Raw genomic sequence first — 25,871 nt, forward strand, 5'->3', positions numbered from 1 at the left:
GTGTGTGAGAATATAGCCAGCCTGGCAATTATTTGGAAATCCAATGGTGAATTCATGTCCTATACCTTTGAGCAAAGGGTCATCTACATGACATCACACCGGAAATCAAGGACTCTGGATAAGGTGATATCATATTTAATTAAGTCTTCCTTCATTCTTAGAAATGCCTGTGATCTATCTCTACTCTCCACGTACAGTTTAAATGCAAGCCTTCCTAATATTCTTGTGGAAGATAGCTATATAGATCAGCGTCTCCTCTCTTGCACAAAGATCATGCACACTAACCTAGAAAGCACTACAGGAGAACTGCAAGCCCCTCTTCCCCATCCCACTTCCAGATTCCCAGAAGAACAGTTGTGGAACCTCGAGGGCTGTTTGTCCCTAGTGACCCTCAAAGGTGGGTTTCAGATTACGAGCGATATCACAGAGAATTGTTGTCCTTCTTCTCCTCTTATGCTAAGTCTGTGCTTTTCCCAAGTACCTTCCACAGAGCCCCCTTCACATCCTTGTTCCTCAGAGTATATATTAAAGGGTTGAGAATGGGGGTGAGTATAGTATAAAAAACAGCGACAAACTTTCCCTTAGTCTCTGAATATCGGTGGATGGGTTGGAGGTATGTGTATATGCCCGAGCCATAAAACAGAGAGACCACAATCAGATGGGACCCACACGTCCCAAAAGCCTTTCTGCGTCCAGCTATTGACTTGATTCTCAGAATTGCCCTGGCAATGTGCCCATAGGAGCCTAAAATCAGCGCTGCGGGGAATAACAAGATTATTGTTCGAGCAACAAACATCTTGGCCTCTGTTCCATTAGTGTCTTTACAAGTCAGCTTCAGGAATATGGGCATCTCACAGAAGAAGTGATTCAGCCGATGGCTACAGAGGGGCATGGCCATAACAAGTCCTGTCTGGATCACAGAGTTCACAAGGCCAGACACCCAGGAGAGGATGGCCAGCGTCTGACACAGCTGAGGGTGCATGATGGTGGTGTAGTGGAGTGGACGGCACACAGCCGCATAGCGGTCAAAGGCCATCACCCCCAAGAGCAGACACTCTGCGGAAGCCAGAGCAAGGAAAACGAGGAGCTGAGCCACGCACCCTCTGTAGCTGATGGTCCTATCAAATCCACAGAGGTTAATGAGAAGCTGAGGCACGGTGCTGGTGGTGTAGCAGAGGTCCAGGAAAGAAAGATGGGAGAGGAAGAAGTACATGGGTGTGTGCAGTCTGAGGTCCAGCCGTGAGAGGACAATGATGGTGGTGTTGCCAAGGAGAGTTAGCAAATAAAAGACTAGGATAAAAACAAAGAGGAAAACTTCCAGTTGGGGAAAATCTGAGAAACCTACCAATATGAAGCCCCCCCCTAAACTGGCATTGAAAGTCCCCATTGCCTTTCACTTAAGCAGTGTGGACATTCACGCAAAGCCTCCTAGAGCAGTATGTGCTAAAACATTATCCCCACGATTCCTTAAACGCCCCAGAATTCTGCATCACATTCTCTATTAGTACCTAATTTCTCTTTCTCCTCTCTCCTGTAGACAGGAAATGGCTAAGTTAGAAATGAGCGGGTTGTGTTTGAACTCTCGTTTTCAACGTTCTCTGATTTTATTCTTACCGCTCAAGTATTTGGGAGGATCCCTTTGACGTCATTGTCTAGGCTTCCTTGTCTAAAGTTAGAGCCCAGGAACTCATCACCTCCCTCACAGCATGAGGTTAGTATCCAAATGCACTAACATGGATCTAATGTGGACCTCAGGGTGTAGCTAACTAAAGGACCTTGTATCTAGCATGTGAAATTTTCTAGATTCAACCTCCATCACTGCCCTTCAAAAGATAAAAATAGAGAGATAAAACAGAATGTGTAAAGTGTAGCATTCATGTTTCTGCTCTTTTGCTGGTTTGGGTCGTTCCTCTTCTCTTTCTAGAAGATGGAGTACTCCTGCAGGTTGGGACCCAGGACTAACAAGGCTGGTATCATAAGTTCACCCTCTGAGCACTCATCCGCCTTCCGCTCCGGGAGCTGTCAGGGTGCCAACCCTGGGAGACGTCCACATCAGCAGCGTCTATGGCAAAGGATTGTCTTACAACAAATTTCTTACTGAAAATTACTATTTCTCAAATACAAATACATTTCACTTAAATAAATCGAACTAGTAAATCTATCCTGGCCTTCCTGGGAAGAGTTGTTTCCTCTTCTCTAGACCAAACTCTTCCTACGGTTCTGCTCCAGTGATTGTCATGCACAAAAGTCTTCTGAGTGTCTGTGTGTCTCTTTGAGCTGTGAGATCCTGGGTGACAGAGGACACAGTGAGTCTTAAAATGCTAACATTCTTCTTTACGGTATATAAGAGGCTGTCGAATTATTATTTTCATTCATGGCTTGCAGTAGATGTCAATGTGAAAATTTTGAACCTTCATTTCAGTCTATTAAAAATCTATGTCCTCTAAGAACTTAGGAGCTTACACTACAAACACATTTTAGTAAACTGTAGCCTTGGGGATGCATAAAAGTTGCTTTCGGTGTTGATATTTCTGCTGTAAAAATCAAGATAAGATCTAAGAACATTAATCAGGAACCACGACAAGAACGTGGAAGGTAACTGAACGTTCACCTGCGCTCACTGTCAACAGTTTGGGTCACTAGTGCCTTTGTTCTGCATTAAATCCACTGCAAGGGGAAGTCAACGCCTCAGTGCCGAGTCAATGTTTCCAGGAAGATATTCAGGTTCTGTGCTTGCAAAGCGAACAATAAAGACAAGATGTTAGTATACAGACAGCTTAGTGAGCACACCTAAGGTGGACTTGAACGGCCTCCTTTGGCACATGTGCAACAAACTCTGCAGCCAGACCCTGTGTGTGGCCTTTACTGCTTGTCTGCCACCTGTTCCAAGAGTCTCAGGTCACTTACCCGACAAAAATACTGTTTGCAAGAGCTTGTTGGAAGTTAATTTCTCTGATAAATTCTTTTTTTCCATGTTGAAACATTTTACTTTAATCCTTGACTAACAATCATTTTGGGGCCAAGCTGAGATTACATACTGTCTTTCCCCTTCGAAGTGCAGCCTGCTGATATTCCCTTCATACGGCATAACACATCTCACACAAGACGGTCTGTGCGTTAAGCTGATACAAAACTCAGATCAAAACTTCGAATAGAGATTAAGATTTGTGCTCACTAGAAAGCAAAATCAGAATCCGGAAACCTCTTCCCTCCTTACCTTTGAAAGAATTCTGCAAGCCCAGCTTTCATTCTAAGTCTTAGATAAATAAAAGGAGTCTACTGAAAATTACTATCTTGTGGACTGACATTTTTGTTTGGTCATCAAAAGACATCCAGAAGAAAATTAAAAAAGAAATATCATTATCCAAATAGTCTCCAGATTCAGCCATATTTTATTTAAAAGTCTCCAGACCAGGTAATTTCTTCTATAAATATTTATATAATTCCTTCTATGGTCATGACTTCTATCAATAGGAGGGGATATATCCCTGAATAAGTAAAAATAACATCTCTGATACCTTATTAAATGACAAAAACATGTTACATACATTTTCAACATTCTCTGTTTATAGCACTGTTCTGTAAGTTCTATCAAACTCAATGTACCTGATTCTTTTCAGTGTTGCATTTCCAGGTCCAGGACTGTTCCCAAGGCATGGAAGGCTCCCCCAAAATATTATTAAATCAATTAATATATCCATTATATACACTGGCTCCAAGTCTGGTATATGTAAGTGGCCCAGAAATGTTCATTTTTTATGAGTCAGGAAAGAAATAATACATCTGTCCCACATAGAGTTTAGTCACACAGGAATGTATAGCAATCCATGATCTATACATTTGTTGCTGTTTATTACAACATTCAGGTATATTGATTATTTCCAAATGAATGAAAACTCAAGTGGAGAGGGAACCTGAAATGACCCTATCCTATAGCCATACTGATGAATATCTTGCATATCACCATAGAACCTTCATCTGGTGATGGATGGAGATAGAGACAGAGACCCACATTGGAGCACTGAACTGAGCTCCCAAGGTCCAAATGAGGAGCAGAAGGAGGGACAACATGAGCAAGGAAGTCAGGACCGCCAGGGGTGCACCCACACACTGAGACGGTGCGGCTGATCTAATGGGAACTCACCAAAGCAAGCTGGACTGGGACTGATGGAGCATATGATCAAACCGGACTCTCTGAACATGGCTGACAAGGAGGGCTGACTGAGAAGCCAAGGACAATGGCACTGGGTTTTGATCCTACTGCATGTACTGGCTTTGTGGGAGCCTGGTCTGTTTGTATGCTCACCTTCCTAGACCTGGATGGAGCGGGAGGGACCTTGGACTTCCCACAGGGCAGGGAACCCTGACTGCTCTTTGGAGTGGAGAGGGAGGGGGAGGGAGATAGGGGGAAGGGAGAGAGAAGTGGGAGGAGGGGAGGAGGTGGAAAATTTTAAGTAAAAATAAATAAATAAAAATAAAAAGGAAAAAATAAGGTAAAAAATTCGGAATCATAACTTCAAAGGATCAGAATATAATGAAACATGGAGACATAGGCCAATTAGTGTCCACCTTTCTCAATAAGATGATATTGAAGAAAAAAATTAGTTTTATCGCTGCATTGGCCAAATTTAAAATAGAGGGTATAACACTGAAATTTTTTATCGATTTTTATTGAGCTCTACATTTTTCTCTGCTCCCCTCCCTGCCTCTCCCCTCTCCTTCAACCCTCTCCCAAGGTCCTCATGCTCCCAATTTACTCAAGAGATCTTATCTTTTTCTACTTCCCATGTAGATTAGATCCACGTATGTCTCTCTTAGGAACCTCATCATTGTCTAGGTTCTCTGGGAACACTGAAATTTTGATAGTCACTTATTTAATAAAAATTTAATAAGTAGAAAAAGGTGAGATGCTAGTTTGTGAAATGTCTATATGGCCACGACTCCAAAGCGTCAGAATACTCAAGAACCTACTTGATTCCAGAGAGAGAGACGGAGGGAAAGGTTTAGGAGCTGTGCAAGCCAATAGGGGAGTTAAGAAGTAGAGAAACAGAAAAGCCACAGAGTGTAAAGTACAGAACATCCCAAGGCTCTAGCCCCACCTAGCTGCCAAAGCTGCCGGCCTGTAGGAAGCAAGCCAGCTAGCCCTGGTGAAAACACTCTTGGTTTTTAGCCAGAGGACATTCCCTTAGTTCCTTTAAGTTGCAAATTCCCTGGGTGGGTGGTGTGATGATAATGACTGTTCTTGGAGAGCAAACTAGCCCCAGAAACCATGTCCTTTCGATCACTCTTCGTATCTTAGAGTGCTTCAACCAAGTACCATCTTAAGAAGGGGCCAATGTGAGAAGTCAGAGAGTCCCACCAGTGTCCGGGTGGAAGACACTGAGAGGCAATCATGGAGAGGGAAGGGAGTTGGACACAGAAACATCAAGAAGATTTGACAGCAGGTTTGGTTTGTGCAGGCATGGCGGTCAGTGGCCTCATCACTGTGGTAAGGAGGAGCATGCCTCAACACATGGGCATGACTGTGGAGTCTGTCAGCTCAGCTCCTAGAACATCCTCCTTGCTCTACACAGCTTGCTAGCAACAGGGCTGAGAACTGTGAGCTCAGATCCAGGCATTTATATCTGCAGCTTCCTCCATCTCACTGCGTGGTTCCCTGCCAGGTCCCCCCCCCCCTTGCTCTCTTCCCTCCAGGGCATAGCTCAGTGACAATGTTTATGCTTTCCCCACACTCCAGTGAACTCAGGAGTCTTGACTCTGGTAGTAGGCCCTGCTGGGTAAACAAACTGAGACAATGGATCTCCGGAGCAAATGAGAACTTGTCCAGTCCACAAACCGCAAAACTAAGTGCGACCAGCATCTGCTCATTGCACACAAAGAACAAAAGCTTATAAAGTGAATACGACCATGGCAGACAACTGCCTTTCACAGACTCACGCTCGGCACCAGCACAGTGAAAGGACCCAGAAAGAAGCTATTCAAATACTTTTTATTTTATATTCAAATACTTTATCATGTTTATAGCTCTTCTGTATAGAACCTCAAACCGTGAACTCGGTGAAACCGCTGCCTCATTTCCTCACTCACAGCCTTTCTGCATCCTAATCCCTCAGTTCCTGCACTGGCTCTACTGATGGGGACTTCCGTCTGTCTTTCCCTCCACTCTCCATCATCTGCATTGCTTTCTAGCTTATGCACTTCATTTACTTCCACTCAGTCCCATGCACCCTTTTCTGGAGAAATGTAATATCTACGGTTTCCCTGGCTACAATCACATCAATAAGCTGATTTCTCTTATTCGGGTTTGCAGTTTAAGCATCTAATATAATGAGAACTCAGTACACTCCCAAGACTGGAAGTACTCACCTGCTTGAGTACATTAACAGGTCCTTAGGAAGGCATAGAACTGTGCAGTAGTTTCTGTCTTGTTCGGAATGTTGGATGAGGAAGGTGTCCTTCCTCCTTGGGAAATGGTCCTTTCTCCTTAGCCTGGTGTGTGAGGAGTTTCAGTCCTGTGTGGCATCAAAGGTCAAGTCTTCTTCCATTCCTATTCTGTCATATTGACTTTCATTTGCCTAAGGGAGACCTTTGGTCCTCTGCTTTAATGCTCTAAGAGACCTGCTTCTTTTAGGGTGTGCACTGCTTCATAAACCCCCAGGGTTCTGCTGACAACAGGCCAGTCTGCATAACCAAGCACCTATACCCACCTGATGTGTCATGTTAATGCTACCCCAATGCTGATGATAGCGACTCTGCATTTAGCATAAGTTACCTTCTTCTCTGTGCACTGTCCTTGAGTCTATAACTTACATACCATTGGACGGGGTAATGGGACCTCCCTTGTCTGCAGAGAACTTTCTTCCACTCATTCACAGAGCAATTACTGAAGTCTGTCTCATTGCACCCAATCTGGGAATTCTAAATGGAAACACTTCTGCAAGCTCTTTCCATAAAAGAACAATAGAAAGTTCTGTGTGAGCCAAGGACGGGTCTCTGGGAGACCCCCACATATTACTCTTAGTCTTACATGTCATACCCCAGGTTGGCTTTGACCTCAGCCACACTGGCCCAGGGATTAGGAAATGCAAAGCTTCCTGGATTGTGTAGGGTGTGAGAGAGAGCAATGTGAGCGTGCACACAGGTGAGCACAGACCTCCTTAGAAAGATGATCAGGGCATGAAAGTATTAGTAGGAGCCATAAAGAGAGGATGTCTCCTCTTATAATGCCCCAAAACCTTCATCTCAGTAAAGAACAAAGCGATGTTGGATTGACACAACTGGTTCTTAATGACCCTCATGGAATATTGAGGATTACTCATGAGCTTGGCAATAGACCCGCTTTAAAACCTTGAGAAGTAGATTGACTCTGTATCGTGCCTGTATGCTTCCTGAATGAGAACTTGTTGCTTGTTATTGAGTTTTGGGTTACAGAAATGCTTCAAGATAGGCGCAGCATCTTGCATCCCACTTGGCAATATCTCACGTGAAAAATATGTCCGACTTGCTTTGTTCTCAAAAGTCAAACTTCACAACAACCAATGGAATTTATGAAAACAGACTGTGACTTAGTAAAAGTGAAATAAAAATGAACCAATTTGAAGGCAGATTGCCTGGGCAGGAAGTAATACTCCTCTGCCTTCTAATCAGCCTGCTCATTCAGAGCATGGCAGGTGAAATTTAGGGATGATGTAAAAATATGATTGAATTCACTGGAAGGTTTAGAAACATCCACTAAGCCATTCCCATATTTATTTCCCTAGGTTAACTTTAAAAGCTTATCCCCCTACTCCTGACCTCGTTGGCAAACACAGGACATTTTGATATGTACCTGCTTGTGATCATCTGTGCTCAGCTCTGTGTTTGTTTCTGAGCTGTGCACGCATCTGCCCATGCATAGTCTCCCATGTAATAGCTCTCTTCGTCAGGAAGCGTGTTTAAATGCAATAACATTTACTATTGCATTTTCTACATCACTCCGTTAATTTAATGATGTCATCAGGCTATAGTGGAGCAACATATAGGAGATAAAATTTTTATCTTGTTTGAGCACAGAGAATCCATAAGTTCCTTCCAGTCACCTTCATTGATGTATTATGTATCATAAAATTTGAACCTAACTTCACTTTGCTTCATTAAGCCTACAAGTATAGCTCTCCAGGGTTTGGGAGATGAACTCCCTACCAAACCTCCAAGGCACCAAAGCATCTTTGTATGTTTTTTTTTAATCTCTGCATTTTTCTACAGACTCTCTCATCCTCTAGTATGGATACCATCCCTGTCTCAATAGAAATCAGACAGTTACCCCAACCTATTCCACAGGCTTTGAGTATTATTTTCAAGATTCCCAAACAGCCTGAATTTACAACCTTTTTAATATAAAATCAATGTTGGTGCTAACTCACTTCAGTGGACATTCAAAGTCTCAATTACATAACAAGGTGCCCGTTTCCCTGGAACTCTACACATGGGACATGCATACACTCTAGAATGGGTTTACTTCCACTGAACACTCTTCCTGCAAGTCTCCCTTGATTTTTCATCAGCACCTATAGCCAAGCCTCCAGTCTTTGTCTCCTAGCTCTGATGTCTACAGTTTGCTCTGCGTATTTGTGCCTTGGGTATTTAGGAGTCAAATTTCAGAAAAGACTTATAACGATTCTAAAAAAGCATCCATACTTAATTCAAGGGATATTTCTGCTTCTAACTTTGTGCGGTTGTAGACAGAGAGATGTGAGTGAGAACGTTTTGGATGTGCTGGGTTTCATGGGGCAGGTGGACAGATGTGTGGATGATAGAAAGACTATCAGTAGCAAAACATTTTGCAAATCTTTACGTTTCTATGCCTCAATGAGGTAACTAACAGGAGTAGAACCAATGCCAAACTGCATAACGGAATATTGATTTTGTAGTTTTTAACTTTGAAGATAAAGTAGCCTATTCAGTTAGCACTTACCCACAACACCAGGAAAGGCATCTACTCCATTACCACCCTTGATTCTATTGACTTCAAAGTCAACAGGAGGACTGAGTTGGGACTGTCTATAACTAGAGATGCTCGAGGAAGACACGTCTTTCTTGGTCCTGATTTCTTTTGTGCCCTTGGGACATCACGATCATATACCTTCTGTCCCAGCAGAGAGATTGCTGTGAGTCTTGACTTGGAAGGTAGGAGCCACCTCCCTGTGTACCCCACACTTGCCCTAACCTACTGAGAACAGGAAGGAGCTGGAATGTTGTCAAGTCTCCTCACGACACGAAGATTTAGCACATTCCCTGGGGATGTGGCCCACACCATAATAGCGGCATAAAGTCATTGTTCACAAAGTGCGGCTCTAGAGACCTCTGGGCCCTGTGGCAATTATAATCCACAGAGAAGTTCCACAGGAGAAAATGTTTGTCAAGTGTGGCCTTGGAGATCTCTGAGCCCCAATATGGCAATTATAAAGAGTCAAGAGGCTCCTATGTAGGAATTGTTTTCTAAGTGTGGCTGCGAAGACCTACGAGTTCCAGTGTGGTGATTATCACTGACTGATTGGGTCCCCAAGATCTATCTTGCAGTCCTCAGTTTTCTCTGTTCCCCACATTCTGACTAAATCAAACTGATGGAGTCAGAATCTTCAGGGCACTATTCTGCAATAGTGTTTAGGACTCTGCTTGGGATTTTCCCATATCCTCTATTGCAATCCCCATCTGACAGCCAGCTCTTCACCAGTCAGACCCCCCTGTAACACACACTGCAAGTTTTCCCCTTGCACACAACGCTCATGTTCTCATATGTGTTTACCATTGATCCAGTTATTCAGTTCCTTGATGAAAAGATTGATGATTTATATTTAGGTCACATACGGTGCTTAAGGTTTCAGTGTTTATTTTATGTCATTCTAATCTCTATAAGTTTTTTAAAGTATATTTTGTCAATGTATTCCAGAGGCATTTATTGAACAGTTCAAGTTGTTTTACAGAGTGAGGAAATAATACTAACACATGACATTAATCTGTTACCACCAAGGAAATTAGAGGTCTCATTACAAACATCTCTGTGCTCAGAAACTTTCTGGACATGTGTTAACATTGGCTTCCTCACCAGTAAAACAAGGTTAGTGAGAACTATAATGTGTGTGAGGATTCATGGTAATGCATTCCAAGTGTGTAATGTGAAACTGATGTTTGTTCAAGGGCGTGTGATATTATTGCACCACCAACACCTACGGGAAATACAGTCTCTGACCCCAAGGATGCGTACGGTCTAAGAAGACAGGCACAATCATGTGGAGGCCCAAAAGTGTGAGCCCATTTCCACATTGACCAAAGGTCAGAGAGTTGGAACTTACCTCTACTCCTTCAAGGTTATAGTGTTTCTACCTCAAAGGTCCCACACCTAGATTCAGATCAGAGAGTTCTGTTCTCTCAAGGTTATTTGTCCACAGGTGTTGACATAATATCCAGACCTTGTATTCCAGGAATAGAGAAGTAGATATGTTTCTACTCCAAATAAAAGTCAAAGAATCCAACTAAGTTCCTACTCCCTTAAGGAGATGACAATGGATTCCACCCAGGGAGTGGTTTGCCTACAGAATGTTTTGGTCTAGGGTGTGAGCGTGACTTATTTTGTTCTAACAACAGAATGTTTAACTACGAACGCAGCCTGCAACCTTCAACTGGTATGTTAATTTCCTTGTATCATATTAATGCAGGTTTTTTTTAAAATCTTACTCCTACATTTGGGGGTCAGGGGTATTTTAAGCAATTGGAAATTAAAGGCGGGCAATTTCAGTATTCACTTGAACTCCCTCCTGGTACTATCCTATGTTTCTGTTTTATTATTTTTTCATATCTTTGTACTATTTATTTTTCTGATGCCCATACCCCTACCCTAACAAGTTGTATTTTTGTTGAGGCTAGTCCCCAACATCATCTGAGATCACTAGAGTCAAGGTGAAGCATTCAGTGATCTTTCCTGTCATCCAGAGGGCATAAAACCATGAAGGGAAGTATTCAAAATACTCGAGATATTATTGCTTTACTGGGTCTTGCGTACTTTGCAACAGTGTAAATGGTACAAAATACCATGCACAGTCGTGAGAGCAGTGCTCATGCAAGTGAGAAAAGACTTTTGCTTGCTATGGAAGAAAAATAGCACCTGAAATCCGTATGGTGTTAATATGCACCAAACTCTGTCCAAAAACAGCCCATTCACAGCCTGGCTTCAAGTGCTGACCGGTGGCATTTCCTTGTTCTCTGACTGTGGATGCAGTTTAACCAATCACCTCATGCCCCTGCCACCGTGATGGATTATGCCCCCAGACTGTGGCCTGAAATAAAACCTTCCTCTTTTAAATTGACGTGGTTAGAGTACGTTATCACAGCACCAGGAAAAATAATGAATGCACTTTCCTTTTAATTTTATTTTATATATAAGATGACTAAACGCAGCAAGACACACAAAAGGTATAGATGAAAAACCATTACAACACGTCCATGAGCTCACTCATCCTCAGTCACAGAAACCGAAAGATAATGGGGTGGTGGAGAGGCCAGCAAGACATTTCAGAGTCTTACTTTATAAAAGTATCAGTGACTCCATAAGGCATTCAAAGATGCACGCGAATGAAGTAAGAAAAGCCATTTAAGACATAAAGGAGATAGAAGTGGATGCAATGGTCAGAGAGTTCTGTTATCTCTAAGAAATAGAACTTGCTGGCAACAACGTGCTGAGTCAAAGGATGGCAATCAACATACTAATTAAATGCAACCAAACAAGAAGCCCCCTAGCTATGCTCATATATGGGAACGTAGGCTTAACTTAAAAGCTATTCATAAGCATAAAGATGGTCACTATGTATTAGTAAAGAGAAGAATTCATCTGGAAGATATAAGAGTTGTAAATATTTATGTATTTAATGTTGGGGAGGCCAGTTTCATAAATCAAACACTAAAAGCCTGATAGAGCCTCTCATAAACTAAAAACCAATGGAGGAGCTTCAGAGCTAAACTGTGACTTGGATAAATTGGATTGATTATATCTCTAGAGCACTTTGTCCTACGGACTTGCATTGTTTTCAGTGGCCAAAGCATCATCTCTAAATTGATCCCAATAGAGACTGAAGAGATGGTTCAGTAGTTGAGTGCACCGTCTGCTCTTCCAAAGGACCCAAATTCAATTCCCAGCACCCGGATGGCAGCTCCTAACCTGTAACTCCAGTCCCCCAGGGTATCTGATGCCCTCTTCTGGCCTCCATAGGTTCTGTACATGCATGGTACACAGATATACATACAAGCAAAACACCCTTACACTTTAAATAAAATAAATAATAAATGCCATCATAGGCCACAAAACAAACCTAAACAAATACAAAAGAATTGAAATAGAGGTCAGGCGCGGTGGTTGCACACGCCTTTAATCCCAGCACTTGGGAGGCAGAGGCAGGCAGAGCTCTGTGAGTTTGAAGTCAGCCTGATCTACAAAGTAAGTTCCAGGACAGACAGGGCGACACAGAGAAACTTTGTCTTAAAAACAAAACAAAACAAAAGTTAATAGGAGAGCTTGCTCTGCCCCTCACGGCTGCAGGCACTCAGGGGATGGGCCCTGCACCTCACCTGGGAAGTGCAGTAGAGCCGACCATGGTGGGGTGGATGCAAGGTGAACTGACTCTGAGGCATGAGAGTGGGAGAACTGGCCTTGTGCTTCCTTGTGTGCCATGTGGTGGCATGGGCAAGGGAAAGATGTTCAGCCCCCACTCTGCCACCTCTCACCACCTGCAGCAGGTCAGAGGGTCTCAGGGGCACGAGAGCAGGGGAGCTGGCTCTTTCTCTCTCACCAGCTGCGATGTTAGGGAGAGTGGGCCCTGCACCTGCGTAGGCAACACAGTAGAACTGGCCATTGTGGAGTGGTGGCAGGTAAGCGAGCTCTAAGGATGTGAGAGCAGGGGAGCTGGCCCTACCCCTTGCTGCCTGCTGAATTGGGAGAGCTAACCCAGGCAGTGCTGGAGAGCTCACCCTGGTGATGAGGATGAGGGAAAACTCGTGGGCTGATCAACCCAGCTACCAGCCAGGTCCAGAAGCAGGGCTATGAGTCAATCCATCCCTCATCCACCCCATCTATGATCTGCTGGAACACGTGAAAGGGCTGATCCTGCAGATCCAAAGCTGCAGGATCTCCATCACACAGGGCAACAGCAGAATAGCCAATAGTGATAGCATTGATAGCATTGCAGAAGCCAGCGAACCAGACCAATGATCCACTGCAGTGAATACTTGCAGCTAAAAATGTATGGACTAAAGGCCTACTGACTGACTTAATGTGTCACATTGCAGCTTCCATGATGAGATTTTTCTTTCTTTTTTATTAATTTACTTTCGTTTTTATTAATTTACAATCATTTTCATTTCACATACCAATCCCAGTTTCCCTTCCCTCCCATCCTCCACACCACCTCCATCCACTCCTCAGAGAGGGTAAGGCCTCCCATGGGAAGTCAACAAAGTCTGGCACATCAAATTGAGGCAAGACCAAGGCCTCCCCTGCCCCCACATCTAGGCTGAGCAAGGTATCCTTCCAAAGAGAGTGGTCTCCAGAGATCCAGTTCATGCACTAGAAATAAATCCTGGCCCCACGGCCAGTGGCTGCACAAACTGCCCAAGCCACACAACTATCACCCACATTCAAAGGGATTCGTTCAGTCCTATACAGGTTCCCCAGCTGCCAGTCCAGAGTCAGTGAGCTTCCACCACTAGCTTAGATTAGTAGTCTCTGTGGGTTCCTTCATCATGATCTTGATCCCTCTGCTCATATTATCAATCCTCTCTCTCTTCGACTGGACTCCAGGAGCTCAGCCCATTGCTAGCAGTGGATCTCTGTATCTGCTTCCATCAGTTGCTGGATAAAGGTTCTATGATGACAATTAAGGTAGTCAACAATCTGTTATGGGGAAGGCCAGTTTAGGTACCCTTTCCACTATTGCAGGAGTCTTAGCTGGGGTCATCCTTGCAAATTTCTGGGAATTTCCATAGTGTCAGGTTTCTCCCTAACCCCATAATAGATTCCTTTATCAAGATTTCTTTCCTTACTCTCCCTCTCTCTGTCCCTCCCCCAACTTGACCATCCTATTCTCTCATGTTCTCCATCACTCTCCCCTTCCATCTCCGTTCTCTGCCCCATGCTCCCAATTTACTCAGGAGAGCTTACCATGATGAGATTTCTTTCTTCTTTAAAGTTTATTTTCTTTTATTTTTGGCAGGGTGGAGGGTGTTGCCAGGGCAGAGGCTGATAAGAATAAAAAAATAGAGAGATGACACGAAATCCAGGAAGAATAAATAAAAGTTAAAATAATTAAAACAATTCCTTATATTTTTATCAGATAATAGTAGAATAAAATTAGAATTAAAAGAAATATGCAAATAATTAGCGAGTGAACAACACATAATTGTTGGAATGCTGGCTCACTGAAGAAACCAGGGAATAATTTAAATCTCTAGAATCAAATGAAAATAACAATAATGCAGCTTACTAGAACCTCTGGGTACAGTTAAGAATGGGTTTATTATACAGAAATGTTTATAGCAATAAATGTTTACATTGAAAAGTTAGAGCTATCTCAGGAAAGTAACCCAAAGATGATTGATCATACTAGAAAAAAAGAAGCCAAGCCACATTCAGTAGACAGCAGACACAATAAAGATTGGAGAAGAGATTAAAAGAATGACACATAGAACCAATCAAAAAGTTGTTTCTACAATTAATAAATGGAACCTCTTGAAACGGAGAAACTTCTGTAAAGTAAAGGACGTCGCAGGCCTGGCCAGCATAATGAATTCCAACAAGGGTCACCTGATCGTCCCTCCCCATTCCTTGAATTTATCAGGGTTTTAATCTCAATCTCTGACTCCTGAGTTTTTATTACTATTAGAACAATGTATCAGGTTTTTAAAATATACACTAATGACTTAGAACTGTTTCTATTGCTATGAAAAAAATGTCACTGGAATCTAGATGGAGATGACATTGTGTCTGTAAATCACTTTGTATAAATATGGGACATTTAATTATATGATATAGATGCTCAAGTGTATTTCTTCACAGCTGAGGGCTTCTTTGTGAGTAGGAAAAACTCAGATCTCTTTAAGCGACTGGCCACTGGGCGTTTGACCATATTTCAGTGGTTGTATGAACAACACAAATTAGACTTGGTGGCTCTTTGCTTTGTTTTGGAGTACAAGGGGAGGAGGTTGGACCCGGAAGCAACGGGAAGAAAGAGTGATCAGGTGCATTGTAGTAAATTCCCAAATAGTTAATAAAAATGTTAGGGAAAAATGTATCAACAACATTTTTCCGGTTAGTACTGTGCCTCTGTCTCTGAAGCTTATTAGGGACACAAGTGAGGACCATGAAGGAGAGTCTTCTGCAGGTTGACACTGTGACTACCACTAAATCAGTATACCTGTGCTGTAGTCATCTTCCCTCTGAGCAATGCCAAGAAAGCCAAGGTCTAAGGAAAGGCGGCTTATTAAGAGGACAAATGCACAATAAAATGAACAAAAACAGTGGAGAAAGGGAAATGTTTTAAATTGGAGGACTTATACTTCCTAGCAGAGTGGAAAGCATCATAAACATGCAAGGCCAAATAGAAGAAATTTCAGAAACTATGGTTAAGATCAAGTCAATAACACATTCAAACAAGTATTTAAAAATGAATGAACATGTCCAAACTTCCAAGAACGTTGAGATACATTCGAGAAATAAATCCTAAGCACCTATAAAATAGAAAAAGAAGCCGAGATCAAGACTAATGACACAGATATACAATGAAAGTAATAGAATAAGCGGTGAGCATCCAAACACATGAGGCATTTAGAGCCCCAACTATCCATGATGAAAGAAGGACCTCTGCATGACAATTGCAGTCGAGATTTCGAAAATACAAAGTAAAGAGCAAAGCTCAACTCGGTAAGGGAAAATGATTACTCACATACAAAGACAAATACATTAGAATGATACCAGATTTATGTTTTGGGATATTTGTTTATACTGTGAAGATGTGTCTTTGTCAAGGTGCCTTCTGGTTGGTTTAATAAAGAGCTGAATGGCCAATAGCTAGGCAGGAAGAGTTCAGGTGGGTCTTCTGGGCACAGAGGGAACTCTGAGAAGAAGAAAGGCAGAGTCACCAGCCAGACATGGGGAAGAAGCAGAAGGTGCAAGATGGAAGAGGAGAAATGTCACGGGACTGTGGGACCCACAGAAGTGAATCTGTTCCATCTTAACTAAACATTACAGTTAAGACCTATCTTGCTCCTTCAAGGTTATACGACAAGATGTTTGACCTAAGGTGTGGTTACAGGATGTCTTGCCTGGACAAAAGGATGCTTTGACCTAGGATGTTGTTACTTTTTGTTATTTTGAGATGTGAGGAGGTAATTACATTTGTTTGTTCTTTGTATTATGGTAAAAAAGTCTTTTGCCGCCCCTCCCCCCTCTGATTTGGGTATAGAAGAACTTTGAGTAACAAACTTAAGGTAGATCACAGTATTCAGTGGATGCCCTCCAGATTCTGTCCATTGTCTCTTGTCTATTTCTTTCTTAATCCTCACCCCTTCCTCCAAGTACAGACAAAGAAGTTGGGCAGGACTCTGAAAAAATGGCGCCTTGGATATGGAACTTGGATATGGAAGAATAACATGGTAGACACCTCCTGAATGAACATCACAGGTGTAAGTAAAAAGTGAGCACTCATTGTTAAGTTGGGAGCCTCACCCAAGCCCCTGGCATCCATCCCAGTCAACTGGCCTGGGAGTTACATTGCTCTGGACTCCAAATCCCAGCATGCCAGGTCCTGAACCCTCAGGACCACTCCCACAGGGTATTTAAGAGGACTCTCAGGGGAGAACCACGTGGTCCCGGGTTTGCAAGTAATCCTAGGTTTTTTGTTTCCCTTGCAATGCTCTCGGTTACCCGAGAGCGCTACACTTAATAAAACATGGGCATTTTAATTTGGTTTAATCTGTTTTAATTAGATTTTTTTTTTTGTGCCAGCAGAGCAGCTCGTCTTAGTATTTTTTCCTAACACTCAGAAAAAAAGTAAAGTGAAGGTGTGGTGAGTAACTTGGGAATAATATTGCAATTAAATTTGTGAATATACGGCAGGGAAATAGTAGTCCGCTGTTTGCACATTTGCTTAGAGATATTTTAAAAGCCAGAGGAGCTCAGGTAGAGCAGAAGCAAAAAGAAAAAAAATTCGAGTTTGTAGACATTTTAAATCTCCCTCCCCCACACTGGTGGCACAGTTGCCGCCATTTTCGAACTGCTTCTGGGCGCAGGGAAGTGAAGTCAGCACAACCTTGCTGGTCTGATCTGGAGTTTGGGGAAATGAAAGTGGTGTAACCTCAACCACCCAAGCTTACAGCCGGCCAAACTTCCAGGCAGCCAAGCTTGAGGGCAACACAATATCAGAGCCACTGCCATGGTGGCCACCCGCGACTGTGCTGCAGCTAAGTTTGCCAGCTGCCACTACTGCTGGCCTCTGACAGGACCCCGAAGGCCTCCTGGATCTGCTGCCACCACAGCAGGTCCCTGGGCGACATCTGAGACATGGAGAATGCAGCAGCCGCTCCCGCTCTGCTTGGCCCCGGCCACAAACCTATGGCGAAAACAGATCAGCAGTTGAATTTTAATGTGGCAGTCAGCGTATGCCCAAGTTAGTGCAGCTGCCAAGACGGCCTGGAATAAATTTCCATCTTCTGGAGAACAGACTGAGCATTTCCTTCCAGTATTTGGGGCATATGTTGTATCCTAAAGAAATTAAGCCTCAGAAATCGGAAACTAGGAAAGATAGCTTGCAAACTTTGAATGACTTTCAGAAATTATTGGGAGGTATTCAATGGCTACAGCCCTATTTAAAATTGTCTATGGGAAATCTTGAGCCCTGAGTGAGGTTCTTAAGGGTTAGTAGTGATCCTAGTTCCCATAGACATTTTACAGATGCTGGCAGACAAGTATTGGCTCAGATGAAATATGCAATACAGCCTCAGCAAGTGTGCTGTGTTGATTATGCAAAACCATGGGAAAGCTACGTGCTTCCTACACGACATACTTCAACAGCTGTACTATGGCAAAAGGGAACATTATTATTGTTGCATCTACCTATTTCCCCAGCCAGAGTGTTGAGCCCTTTTTATGAAGCAGTAGCTTGTTTGGTACAGAAAAGCCAGATAGAACTCAGGTGGTAGGGAACCTAATGTGATCAATTTTTTCTTATGCTAGACAGTAGGTTGATTGGTTATTTCAAAACAATGATTCTTGGGCAATTATTCTTACTCAATTTTTGGGCTATATTGATAACCATTTTCTAACTGATCAATTTTTGCAGTTTGCACAAGTGCATTCCTGTATATTTCCTAAAATTATAATGAAAGATCCTTTAGAAGATGCTATGTTAATTTTTACAGATTTGGTTCTTTCTCTTTCAGTGGGAGAGAAGCTCATGTTGTTAATGGTGGAGATAATGTGGTACAAACAGATCCAACTTCAGCTTAGATAGCTCAGATGATTGTGAGCTGTAGCTGTGGTTTTCCAGATTTTTGTAAATAATTCCTTTGTTTACTGACAGTCATTATACTTTTAGAGCTCTTCAAGTCATGGAGACTGCCCCCTGCATTGGAACTAGTAGTAGTCAAGTTCCGGCAAATTCAAGACGCCATTCATCAAGGAAAATTGCCATGCTTTGTGGGTCATATTAGAACACATTCAAATCTTCCTGGCCCACTGGCTGAAGGTAATACATTAACTGATAAATTTAGTCTAGTGATTGCCTTATCGCAAGTTGAGCTTGCTCAGCAATCACATGCTTTGCATCATCAAAACAATAAAAGATTAAGAAAACAATTTGGTTTAACAAAAGAAATTGCTCATCAGGTTGTTAAGCAATATGATACATGCCCACAGTATTTACCTTTGCCTACCTTAGGGGTAAATCCTCAAGGCCTGCTTCTTAATCATTTATAGAAAATGGATGTTACTCAAGTTGCAGAATTTGGCAAATTAAAATATGTGCATGTTGCAGCCAATACATATTCAGGGTTCTTGATGGCCACTAAGCATGTAATAAGTCATTGCTTAAAGTGTTTTTCATTTATGGAAATTCTTAAAATTATAGAATTTGATAATGGGTCCAGATATACTATTAAAGTATTTTAGCAATTTTGTTCCCAATGGAATATCAAGCATAAAACAGGCATTCCTTATAATCCTCAAGCACAAGGAATTGTGGAGGGTGCTCATGGCTCCTTGAAAACCACTATTTCAAAAATAAATTGGAGGAATTATAAAACAGTTACCACATAATGTATTAGATCATGCCCTTTTTATTCTAAATTTCTCCAATGTGGATGCCTGTGAGCAGTCTACCATGGATAGATTTTGGCATGATGGCACCAGACCAACTTTTGCTAAAGTCAAATAGAAAGATGGACCTGGCCCTGTTTCAATATGGGGTCAAGGGCATCTTTGTGTTTTTTCACAGGAAGAAAATGAAGTTCAATGCCTCACTGAATGCTTGGTGTGGTGTGTGAAACAGAGGAGTATCAGCTTGGATGATATCGTGGCTGCTGGTGCTCACTCAGAAGAGTTGGCGTGAGATTGCTGAACCTATATTTCAGAGTTGCACACAATGCTGCAAGCACATGACTGCAGGTGCTTAGTAAAGTCATGTCCAGACTGAGAAAACCCTCTAAGCAGATATAATGTGTTTTAAAATGTCCTTAGATGCTAATGAAAGAAAATAAAATGGGTATACACAGTCATAAAAAATAAATAGTTTAAAAATAATAAAGTCAGTAAAGAAAGAATAAAGTAATACAAAAAAGAATAAAATACATAGGATGTCTGGATCCTGTATAGTACTTTGGTGACTCTGAATTTTTTTAAAATGCTAATGTTCAGAAAAATAGCTGCTGAGAGCCATTTTATGTTTAGAGACTGCTAAATTAAACCAACCTATATATTTTAAGAATGTCTTAACTTCAAAATGATAAAGGTGTTTTTAAATGAATACTAGTCAGAGATTAGAGAGTCCCCTGAATATTAATAAAGGAGTAATTCATAAAAATATGACAATTATTAATACTTATTCACCTTATATAGGAGCTTTTAGTTTCATAAAACAAACACTAAACTACATAAAATGTCAGATAAGTCCAGAGACTTTAATAATGGAAGACTTCAATACTCCATATTAAATAAGTCTTTCAAACTAATAATGAACAAAGACATTTCAGAGATAAACTGTACCATAGATAATTAGAATTAATAGCTATCTACAAAATACTCCATCTAATATATAAAGAATACACAGTTTTTCTCACTGGCCCATTAAAACTTCACTATAATTAACCACATTCTAGGTCACAACTGAGTCCTTTATAAAAGAATAAGAATAAGTCTTTATATTTTTTTAGAAAATAGAGGGATAAAACTAGAAATGAATAGCCAAATAAATCACTAAAATAGTACACATACTTGGATAATGAACAAACACACTTTTTTCTTTTTTCTTTAAATAACATTTTTTCATTTATTTTACATATTAACCAGTTTTCCATCCCACCTCTCCTCCCATCCCCTCCCTTTTCCTATCTACCCTCTTCCCAGCTACTCTTTCTCTCTCTCCATTCAGAAAGGGACAGGCTCCCATGGGCTTGCACAAAACATGGCACATTAAATTGAGGCAGGACCTAGCTCCTCCCCCTATGTGGAGTAAGGGCCAGAAAGTCTATCATGGGGAACATTCCGCATTCAGAATGATTTTTTTCTAGTTCCATTCATTTGTCTGCCAAAAGCCAGCTAAGCACCAGGGAGAGGTCCCACTCTCACTGTTAGAAGCCTTACTAAGAGACCAAGCTACACGACTGTCACATACATGCAGAGTGCCTAGGTCAGTCCATACAGGCTTCCTGATTTAGTCCAGTATCCATAAGTTCCTGTGAGCTCAGGTCAACTGTCTTTGTGGGTTCCCCCATCATGACCCCCTTGGCTAGTACAATCCCTTCTCCCCTTTCTTCTGCAAGTCTCTCAGAGCTCAGCACAATGCTTATCTGTGAATCTCTTCCTCTGCTTCCAGCAGCTACTTGATAGAGTAACTCTTTTGGCAATTAGGGAAGTCACCAATCTGCTTAGAGTAGATGGCCAGTTCAGGCATCCTCTCCACCATTGCTAGGAGTCTTAGTTGGCATCATCTTTGTGGGTTCTTGGGGATTTCCTTGGCACCAGGTTTCTCCCTAACCCCAAAATGGCCCCCTCAAGATGTCTCTTTTGTACTCTCCCTGTCTGTCCTGCCTCCAACCCACCTATGGCACCCAGTCTGCCCAACCCCCTTCCTCTATTTACCATCTTTTCATCACCCCAACCTCCATTTCCAGTTTCCCAGGGAGATCTTTTCTCCTTCCCCTGGGAAATCCATGCATCCCTCTTTGGGCCGCCCTTGGTGTTTAGCCTCTCTGGGACTGTGGATCGTAGGTTGGTTATATTTTGCTCCTAATAACCACCTATGACTGAATATATACCATGTTTGTCTTTCTGGGTCTGGTCAGAATATTTTTTTTCTAGTTCCATCCATTTGCCTGACAATTTCATGAGGTCATTGTTTTTTTTTTTCAGTTTTGTTTTTTAAAAATTAGTTGACCATTAAAATGGTTCTGTTTCTGGAATCTTTTTGTTCTGTCGACCCATGCATCCATTACTTTTCCAGTACTGCTTGTTTTTTTTTTTTTTACCATAGCTTTATGGTAAGTCTTAAAGTTCATTAGTTAGCTACTGCCTTTTTCAGAAGTGACTTCAACTGCTACAGTCCCTTCCCTTTCCCATGTAAATTCTATTCATTTTTTTGTATAGCTAAATAAAAACTCTGGGATATATTAAAATAAGTGAATGGATTAATTTTTAGAGAATGTAAATCTTTGTCACTCTGCATCTTTTGATCATTGAACAAAATGCCACCTTCTATTGATTATATTTAGGTCTTTGATTATTCCAAATATTATTTACTATTTTATAGTTTAGCAAACAGATTCTAGACATATTTTGTTAGATTCATACATGGATGAAGTTTGGAATGCAACACATGGTGATGTGGGATTCCCCTCTGTTTACTGTGAATATATTTTATTACCATGGTTAATAAAGAAGCTACTTTGGCCTGTGGCAGGGCAGAATATAGCAAGGCAGGAAATCCAAGCAGAGATCGAGAAGGAAACAAGGTGGAGCCAGAGAGACGCCATGTAGCTGCCCAAGAAGCAACATATAGGGTAACAAACCATGAGCCTCATGGTAAAATATAAAATAATAGATATGGGTTAATATAAGACATAAGAGTTAGCTAGGAATATACCTGATCCATTAGCCAAACAGTGTTATAATTAATATAGTTTCTGTGTGATTATTCAGGTCTGGGTGGCCGGGAAACTAAAGTGCAGTCTCCTTTTATAAGATGGTACAGCTCTTCTCCCCTGCTTCTGCTTTTCCATAGTAAATCTGTAGAAATACAGTTTCTGTGTTTGTTTATTGTATCCTCATTTGTTACTCTCTAGCCTTTTCTCTGTTTAGGTTCCTTTGGTCCTTCTACTTCAAAAGTCACACCATCTATGAATAATTGGAAGAGTTTTCTTTATTTCCACCCCATAAGACTTACACTTTTATATGAAAATATATGATTTATTATATGATTTTGAAGAAAGTAAGGAGAGTAGATGTGACGGCTAGTACTGGTTGTCGACTTTACTGGGTCTAGAATCAGGCAGGAGAAAAGTATCTGTGAAAGCCCTTGAGGGATTCAGATTAAGTTAGCCTCTGAAATTATCTATTAGGGACTTTGTATATTAGATAAAGTCGAGTACAAAAGCCTACCTACTTGTCAGATTGGATAAAAGGGAGAGAGTAACCTGACAACTGGCATTCCTCGGTGCCTGCCACTCATGAACCAGCTGCTTCCAGTTCCTAGTGCTTTGGAATACGATGGTCTCTACTCTCAAACTGTAAAACAAATGAGTTGTTCATTAAGTTGCTTTGGAAAAGATTCTGTCCCTTCAATGTATAAAGTAATTAATACAGTAGATCTTCTTGTCATTTTCCTGATATTCCATGATATTTCTGAAGGCATTCAGTATATACTGTTAGCTTAGTGCATCCGGTCAATTTCAGGGACTATCTAAAGCTTTGGGGGTAAGATGAAATCTCAAATAAGCTTCAATTTGCATTTTCCTGATGGCTAAGGATGTTGAACATTTCTCTAAGTGTTTCTCAGCCCTTTGTGTTTTACATTTTGAGAGCCCTCTGCTTAGTTCCATAGCTTGTTTTTAACTGGGCTATTTGTTTTCTTGATGTTCAGGGGTTTTCTGTTGGTTTGTTTAGTTCTTTATATATTCTAACTACTAACCCTCTAGCAGATGTATAATTGATAGAGATCTTTTTCTACCCTGTAGGCTGCCATTTTGCCTAAATTATGGTGTCCTTTGCTGTACATAAAATTTCAGCTTCATGAGGTCCCGGTATTAATTATTGATCTTAATGTCTGTGCTATTGGTGTCCTGTTCAGATAGTTCTTTCCTGTGTCAATGAGTTCAAATTAATTTCCTATTTTCTTGTCTATCATGTTCAACGTGTCTGATCTTATATTCAGGTCCTTGGTCCATTTGAAGCTGGTGATAGATGTGGGTCTGTTTTCATTCTTCTGAACAGTTTCTGGTTTGACCAGAACCATTTGTTGAAGATGCTGTCTTTCCTCCAGTGTATATTTTTGGTTTCTTTGTCACAAAACAGGTGTCCACAGCTGTGTGTGAAATTATATCTGGGTCATCAACTCAATTCCATTGATCAATATGTCTGTTTTTATGCTGAAACAATGCTGTGTTTGTTACTACAACTCTGTAATACAATTTGAAATCAAAGATGACACCATATGAAATTAAAGATTGTTTTTTAATTCACATGAAAAATTGTGTTGGAATTATTATCAGGATTGCATTGAATCTGTAGAATGCTTTTGGATGAATGGCCATTTTTTACAATACTCATTCTACTGATCCATGAGCATAGGCAATCTTTCCATCTTCTGGTGTCTTTTTCAATTTCTTCCTTCAATATCTTAAAGTTTATGTTATGCAAATCTTTCACTTGCTTGGTTAAAGTTATCCCAAGAAATTGTGAAATTTCCCTCATCTGCCTTGGCATGTCAATTATTGTTGTCATTATGTGTGCCTTGTTCAGGCAACCATATCATTGAGTTTTCATGGATGCAGCATCCCTGTCATGTCTATAAGGCAATACCTCACAGCAGGAGCCCTAGTCCTCTGGTCCTTGCAATCTCTCCATCCCATCTCTCTTGATGATTCCTGAGCTTTATCTAATGTATGATAATCCTTTGCATTTTTATACATATATATACATGTATATATATATATATATATATATATATGTATTTTTTGCTAGTGTGTATATTTGTGCACCACATATATACAGTGCCCTGGAGGGGAGAGGGGAAGCAACTGATTCTCTGGAACAGATTCACCTCCATATAGATGCTGAGAATAAAACCCAGGTTTTCTGGAAGAGTAGTCAATGTTCTTTACAACTAAACCTTCTCCTCAGCCCCAAACATAATATTTCTTAAACTTTCTCTAAGTGTGTGTGTGTGTGTGTGTGTGTGTGTGTGTGTATGTGTATTCGTGTGCATGCATGCATGCGTGTGCATGTGTGAGTGTATTGATATATTATGGTATATGTAAACATCAATTTAAACTAAATGAAAGTCTAAGTAAGAATACAACTATAAAACCCCTGGAGGAAATCACAGAAGAAAATATCCTTAACATAGACCTTGGCAGTGTGTTTTGGACTACCATATGAAAAGCTCAGGATTAAAAAGTAAATAAATGAGTATTTATTTTTAAATGGTACTACATCAGGAAAAAAAAACCTTCTGAAATGCAATAGAAAAAATCAACAAACCTAAACAACAGCCTACAGACTGGGAAAATATACATAAAAACCATGTGACTGATGAGAAGGTAGTATCCCAAATTATGACTGACTCTTACAGTAGAAGAAAAACGGAAAACCCATATTAAAAATAGACATAGGTCATTACTCCATAGTAGACTTTAAACATTTTCCAACAAACATACAAAATATATTTGGTGTTAGTAATAAAACAGAAACACATAATGAAACCATTCTTTGATGTTATCTGTCATCTCTAGGATAGGTATTTAAGAAAAGGTAAGAGGTGTTATTGATGGAAGGGGAAAAGGGGTAACAACTACCTTGTAACTGGGAGTGTAGATTAGTACATACATTAGGGATAATAATAGGGTGATGGCTTTGGAAATCTAAAGTGAGGCTGGAGAGATGGCTCAGTGGTTAAGAGCACTTGTTGCCCTTCCAGATGACCTGGGTTTGATTCCCAGCACCCACACGGTGGCTCATAGGCAGCTGCAATTCCAATTCTAGGGTGTTTGATGCCCTCTTTTGTCCTTCATGGGCACTAGACACACACATGGTACACAGATATACATGCAGACAAAATACTCATACATATTCTAAAAGAGTTATTTTAATTCAAAACATGTACACACACACACAAAGAAAAATAAAACATAACTGTCGAGAATCTAGTCATCTTTATTCTGGGTTTGATGAAAGCAAATGAAATTACCAACTTTTTTGTTGTTTTTTTTTTGAGACTTTTTAAGATGTCTACAATCATCCTCTTTGTACTTTAGTTCATCATAGTTAAGATATGGAAATGACCGTAATGTCCACCAATGACCTTATGGATAAAGAAATTGTGATCTGTATTTGTAATGATTGAGAGTCTCCAGAAAAAGATCTT

The 25,871-nt window shown here is 41.0% G+C and overlaps 1 protein-coding gene across 1 annotated transcript; it reads right to left on the bottom strand.

Moving 5' to 3' along the window:
* Nucleotides 1-451: 451 nt before the first annotated feature.
* On the bottom strand, nucleotides 452-1,387 carry LOC142859469 (olfactory receptor 2Y1B-like). Its single transcript, XM_075989640.1, has one exon. The coding sequence runs from the start codon at nucleotides 1,385-1,387 to the stop codon at nucleotides 452-454; it is 936 nt and encodes a 311-aa protein (XP_075845755.1).
* Nucleotides 1,388-25,871: the final 24,484 nt, after the last annotated feature.

The sequence above is a fragment of the Microtus pennsylvanicus genome, chromosome 11 (genome assembly GCF_037038515.1).
Source record: "Microtus pennsylvanicus isolate mMicPen1 chromosome 11, mMicPen1.hap1, whole genome shotgun sequence".
NCBI lineage: Eukaryota > Metazoa > Chordata > Mammalia > Rodentia > Cricetidae > Microtus > Microtus pennsylvanicus.